The sequence below is a fragment of the Saccoglossus kowalevskii genome, chromosome 16 (genome assembly GCF_978046115.1).
Source record: "Saccoglossus kowalevskii chromosome 16, keSacKowa6.1, whole genome shotgun sequence".
In the NCBI taxonomy this organism is placed as follows: domain Eukaryota; kingdom Metazoa; phylum Hemichordata; class Enteropneusta; family Harrimaniidae; genus Saccoglossus; species Saccoglossus kowalevskii.
Window position 1 is genome coordinate 17,085,593 of NC_140656.1, and position 6,447 is coordinate 17,092,039.

At 36.6% G+C, this 6,447-nt stretch overlaps 1 protein-coding gene across 1 annotated transcript; it reads right to left on the bottom strand.

Moving 5' to 3' along the window:
* Positions 1 to 3,032: 3,032 nt before the first annotated feature.
* On the bottom strand, positions 3,033 to 5,653 carry LOC144356789 (uncharacterized). Its single transcript, XM_085491529.1, has 3 exons — positions 5,297 to 5,653; positions 4,877 to 5,016; positions 3,033 to 4,448 (listed from the first exon to the last, which is right to left on the bottom strand). The coding sequence occupies exon 3, from the start codon at positions 4,381 to 4,383 to the stop codon at positions 3,319 to 3,321; it is 1,065 nt and encodes a 354-aa protein (XP_085347655.1). The 5' UTR covers positions 4,384 to 4,448; positions 4,877 to 5,016; positions 5,297 to 5,653; the 3' UTR covers positions 3,033 to 3,318.
* Between the last annotated feature and the right edge of the window lie 794 nt (positions 5,654 to 6,447).

Here is a 6,447-nt window from a genome sequence, read left to right on the forward strand (position 1 = left end):
AGTTACAAATGACGTCACAATCAATGATGTCATTGCATAATATTCATGAGGCTATTTACCCGGATGTCACTCGGACAAACAAACCAAAAATATGGCGGCTTCGCAAGCGTTTATACGTATTGCCTTAACTGAAGACGATGTACCAGGAGCAAAACTTTTGCATTCCGACATACTTGAAAATTCCGTGTACAGGTTGAGACGATGGTTGGAATGTCGTGGATTGAAGATTTCCAGCAAAAAACAGGATCTGGTTAATCGGTAAGTAAAAATGTTCGTGAGCGTCTGACGTTACCACTGGCAGCCGTGCCTCATAACGTAAATATTACTTTGACGTGCATGAAGTGGTGTCGCACTGTCAGCGATCGACGTAATTCATATTTGAAAGTTTTTAATTAGAATCATTTGTCGTTTAGTCGTCTGTCGAATGATGCTTCGTTTATATTGAAAAATTGTATGTGAGCGAAATGAAACTGCTACCGCGAGTTGCGAAAAAAAATATTGTACGATCACGACGGTCGGAACACTTTCACTGACTTGCATGATAATATTGCACGAATGACTGATCGGAAATTAATATTGAGGCCTCTATGATTCACATATTCGTCAAAGTTTGTGTTTCCCCCAGTTTTACTTGCCAGAGGCGAAGTGACCATGGTTAGATTGTTGCAGATTTCGTACTTCCTGTCAGGGTGCTAATGTGGCCTTTTACGACGGCTGACAAGTGTGAAACGTCATTGTTTCGTGTCTTTATGGTGTTTATAGTGTCTGTCCCTTATTAAAAGATTATTATGAAGTTCTGGAAATTCTCAATTTTAAAAATAAGTTTAAGTATTCGGGGATGCTGTGCTGTGATTTGTTTGTTTGGGAGAGGGTGTGTGTAAAATTGTATATTTTATTTTTAAGCAACTATTAACTCAAAAAAAATAATTTGAATTGTCAACATTTAATAATTTGTACGATGAATGTTACAGAAAATGATTATTACACACAATAATTTGCATATTATTTTTACCAGTCTTGAGCACAGTAAATATACATGTATTCTGATTTATTTCTGAATTTATGTACTTTTAACAGAATAAACAAATGTATCGAAGCAAATAAAGGCAGTGAAATTAGTATAACAGTGGATAACGGGAAATGGTATGAAATCAAATGCAGGGAGACAATGCAATCAATACCAGCAAGGGACAAAGGGCCACCACTTTTGCCCATCAATGGATGGAAGCCATTTCCTAGTCAGCACATCCCAGGATGTTTTAACAAAGGACACATCTATTATCACTTAGTGGAGTCAGCACAATTTGTGGAGAATGGTATGACATCAGCTATTGAATATGACTGCCAGACATCCAAGCCAATGCGACGAGGTCAACAGTTTTTCAGAAGTGGTAATGTCCAGGATATGAAGGACTGTAAGAGAGATGGTAATTACCATATAAAGGCAAAAGTCCTAGCGTCAATGACATCTGTCATGTATGCCGTCACCATCACTATTTCTAGCGAATCTGGTTTTGTGCAGGATGCCAGCTGTAATTGCAAAGCATCAGCTATGGGTCGCTGTAGCCATGTATCAGCCCTGTTGTATGCTTTGCTTGATTATACCAACAACCATGGCTATGCTCCTCCATCCAGCACAATCCAGACTTGCAACTGGAACAAAGGCAGACAGAAAAAAAGAAATCCAAAACGTGTAACTGAAGCTAACTACCCATCCAAAGCAAAGAGAAATGTTAGTGATGTTTCAAATTTTGACCCTCGCCCACCATCAATGCAGAATTCTAGACTAAACTCTCAGGACATTAACAAATTTGTAACATTACTGCAATCTGCAAACCAAAAGACACAGTCAGTTTCCATGTGGCAGACTCTATTATTTATTACATATGAGAACTATGAACTTGATGATACACGTATGGACATATTAAGGAAAAAGAGGACACAGATACTGGAAAACTTGTCAGTACCATCTCATCAGCCATACATGTTGGTAAAGCAGCAAGGTACTGATGAATGGTTCTCCCAGAGATTGTTGCGTATTACTGCGTCAAATTGCAGAGAGATTTACATGGCCAATTCTGATAAAAGAATAATAGATGTCCTCAGAAAAAAGCTATGGGAAAAATCCCCAACAACATTTGCCATGCAGTATGGAATTGGAAATGAAGATCAGGCCAGAACAGACTTCATCAAGCTGATGGAAGATACTGAATCAAATATGAAAGTCATACCGACTGGTATGTGGGTAAATCCACTTTTTCCAGAACTTGGATGTGATCCAGATGGATTAATATATCAGCCATCTCAACCTAGCAATAAATATGGTGTACTGGAAATAAAATGTCCAAAGGTGCTGGAAGATATTGACCCCAATAAAGCAAAGTCAAAGCTCTCTAAAGAAAAGTGGTCGTCATTATGCTTAAGAGAACATGATGATGGGGTGCTATCCCTGAAAACCTCGCACCAGTACTACTTTCAAATACAGATGCAGATGGGTGTGACTGGATTGTCTTTCGCTTACTTTGTTGTATGGTCTAAGAGGGGCATTTTCTATCAGCGAGTGACTTTTGATCATGAGCTATGGGGGAAACTAAAGCCCAGGTTACTACAATTTCATCACAGTTTCATCTGTCCAGAATATTTTGAAATGAGAATTCCACGAGACCTGGAACCAGTACATTTAGAGTAAACTTTATGTATGGACTGAATCTGTAGATTCTGGATTGATTGTTCGTTGCGGCAATGAAATTTGTTGTTTCTGAAAGGTCTGGACTAATTTTTATAAATATTTACAAGATTCAATGTTTTCACCATTTTTTATTTACAGTTTTATCATAAATATATTTAAAAAAATTATTTACAGTATTTGATAATTAAGGGATGGGTCAATTAAATTTGAATGAGTTGGGAGTATTTATTATGGCAAGGACAGTTTTGCAATATTGCTCAGCTATTACTGCTAAATTATTTTGTTGTAAATATGCAACATTACATTTACATTGCACCAACAGTAAAAACAACAAATACTTCAATTCAATATTGTGTCATTTTTTATTTACTAATTCTGTCATGACAAAGAAAACTTATTTATTCACTGAAAATAAAGGTACTGATAAATAAAATGCATTTCCCTTGACCTTTGTAGTGTTTTCATAAACACACGACAGATGCAAGTTTACACGCAAATAATCTTGATCACAAAATCATATCCATTCCTAATTTTTGTTTATTTCTTGGTAGTTTACAGATCATACAAAGTGAATTTCAAATCTAAAAAAAAATTGGGGGGTAGCCACACTCGTTTCCATGGAAGGTAAATTAGCTAACCAGTGGCTCTTGAAAATTCACAAGACAGCCAACAACAAAAAACATTTGAGAAACTACTGGAGCAAGCGACAATGGAATTGTCTTCTGAAATAATCTGTATTTCTTCAATCTCTCAATTGCCCTCTCTACATGAATTCTGACTTTGGCAATCTGTTTTGTTTCTGCCTCCTCCTGCACAGTAAACCTGTCACGCCCATGAAGAAAAGGAGGTATATTCAAGTCAGCCTTCTTATCAAACAGTACATCCCTAATTGTAAAGCCACGGTCAGCTAGAATAAGATCACCTGGTTCTAATTTGTCTAAAAACCCTGACTCAATTACTATGTTTCTATCTGACGCAGCACCTTCAAATAAATCTGACAGGTAATTGACTGCCCCATTTGGAGCTATCCCAACTATCCCAACTTTAAACGTTGGGTGAGATTTATAAGTACTATACAAATTGCCTTGTTGCTGAAAGTTGGTTGCTGTTTGGACAAAAATCTCTGTACAATCTATGATTGACCTGACATTTTTATACTTTTTGAAACACTTTGGCAAAGACTTCTTCAAAATATCTCGTGAAGGGAACATAGAATCTTTCAGTGTGCAGAATTGAAGAAACATGCACTGTACCCAAGTTATCACAGTACTAGAGACTTTGCCTTTACTAATTCCAAAACGATAAGCCAAATCTGAATGTAGCAATCCTAAACGAAGTCTAACTAAGGTTAAAAACAACTCGTTCATTGGTTCTAATTTCCGTTTTGGACCAGGTCGTTTTGACGGTGATTCCTCATTATGTTTCATTGGTCTGCTCCATAAAGACAATTTGTTTGTTGCTCGACCCAAAAAATCCCACAAACAAAGTAACTGCAACCAAGTAAGCCCAGTATAAAATTTACATTTCACATCATCATCACTGACATCTTCTACAGAGAAATGTTTCTTTTTACTGGAATTGTTTTTCTTACTTTTCAAGTCCATAAGTTCATTTTTTAAGCACAGATTCTCAATTTTGAGAGCAACAATATCAGCATCTTGACTGCGATCTGTCTGTGTTGATGCATCGTTCATTTCTGGTATTGATTGAATGCCTATTGAGTTAGTTGGAACAGAATGCTGCCATCGCACGTCACAAGCTATAATAAATACATAAATGAAATGAATTATTTTATGAAAATTTTCTGTTTAAAATGTATTATAATAGAAAAATAATTTACAAATCAGGAACATATTATTGAAACTCTTGCTCGAAAAAACATCAACTATTATCACTAATTATGGGAAACAAAATATCAGACATTCTAGGGGCATAATTAATTTGTGTAAGGGTAATGGGGAGATAGCTGGGAGATTAACTAAACATGCCATTAACTCAATACTGTGATAAAATATGTCTGATCATTTATTTAATTAAATATGAAAAACATATTTCATTCAAAAAATCTCAGATTTTAATTTCCACATCTTAATTTTCAGTATTCTGACCCCATCAATTTTTCTTTGTACAACAAACAAAATATTGTTTGCCAAGTAAACTTTTAATTGATGACATAAAAATACCTACATGCTGAAGTATCCGAAAACAATCAAAGATCAAGAAGTGTATCAGCCATTTCGTTGTCAATTCCATCTTCAACAACAGTCTTTCTTTTCCGTGGTGGCCTGACGATCCGTGGGTGCCTTTCTCTTCTTCATTTGTTGGACCTATGCCAATATATGGAAAAATGTATAAGCACAACGAAAAACCGTAACGGATATTAAATAACATTTTAGAGGATTTTTCATACACGCAATATCTGCAAAACATAATCGTGGTTTCGCGGTGCGTTTAAGGATCCGTGCGTCTTTTTCAGGTCGGTCAGTATATTTATATTTTATTGGTCTGCAAATATACCAGTCGATCTGGCGTACGGAACCTGAAACGCTGCTAGCGAAAACAAGATGGCGGACGAAACTAGTGGTGGGGAAACATATGTGTATTTACCTGCGTCGAAGTGGCTGTGGCTGGAATGGGATTTGGATGTTCAGCTGTAGGCCCCTTTCCACCAATAAAATGCAGCGAACAAATATACGTGTCCTTGGTTATGTTGCTGACCGTAAAATTTTCGCGACGACATGCCCTTACCCATCTTAGGGACTTTTCCATTCCAAGGTGTGGTTTTGGAAACGGGATAAAATACACTCCTTTCATCGATTCTCTATATCAATACCGTGAATAAGAACGGCACAATCCATAACAACAATGTCGAGTAGCCACCATAGTAAAATTATATTGATATTGTGGAAGAAAAGCGATTAAAAATATCCACAGTAACAGGCGCACAGCTTTGGTTTGTTTGTCCGAATGTGTTTCAATTTGCCGCGCGTGCGTGGTAGCCAATTACGTCATTAGTTATTTTTAGCAAATTGACACAATTGCAACCAACGCTATTTGACCTTTATTTAGCCCTGAGCTGCCGATAAGACGTCTCTCAAAATCCACATTGATTGACCAACCATATTGCTATGTTGGTGTTCTATATAGAGGAAGCAATATTATTGGTCGGTGGTTAACAGTCTTGAAATTCAACATCGTGTCAGGTGCGGCCAGAGCACTGGCAACGTGTAACACAAACTGGTTATAAAATGATAATGATTTCTGAACACACAAGCACAAGCCAAGGTTCTATTGTACGGGGCTGCCGAATTAAATGGATTCAAAATCAAGGTGAGTAAAACGCAGTATGCAGTATTTCACAGCCGTTGCCGAGTCCGTCAATCGTTTTTCTCTAAATATTCTTTTAAAGGCCCAGTAGCTGGAATGAAAACGTCTCTAACTGCGTTCTAAATAACAATTTGGGGTTGAAAACTTGTTGCATTTATCTTTGAAATTGCTTAACTCCTATCGAAATGCAATTTACATAGATCTCTATACGGATACGAGTGCGGAAAAAAAAAGCTTACGATCAAACTCAACGCCATATTTCTAGGTAATAATAATTTTATTAACACTTACACATTCCCCGGAGGGATTGGCAATGGTTACAAAAGTTTAAAAAGGAATAAAAGGTTACAAAACAGAAAATAGATAAGAAAAAACAAAAACAAAAACAATCTAAGCTAATACATTACAGATAATAGCTAGTATGAAATTAT

Coding starts and splice junctions, on each gene's coding strand:
- LOC144356789 (XM_085491529.1), bottom strand. CDS start 4,383: ATGAACGATGCATCAACACAGACAGATCGCAGTCAAGATGCTGATATT.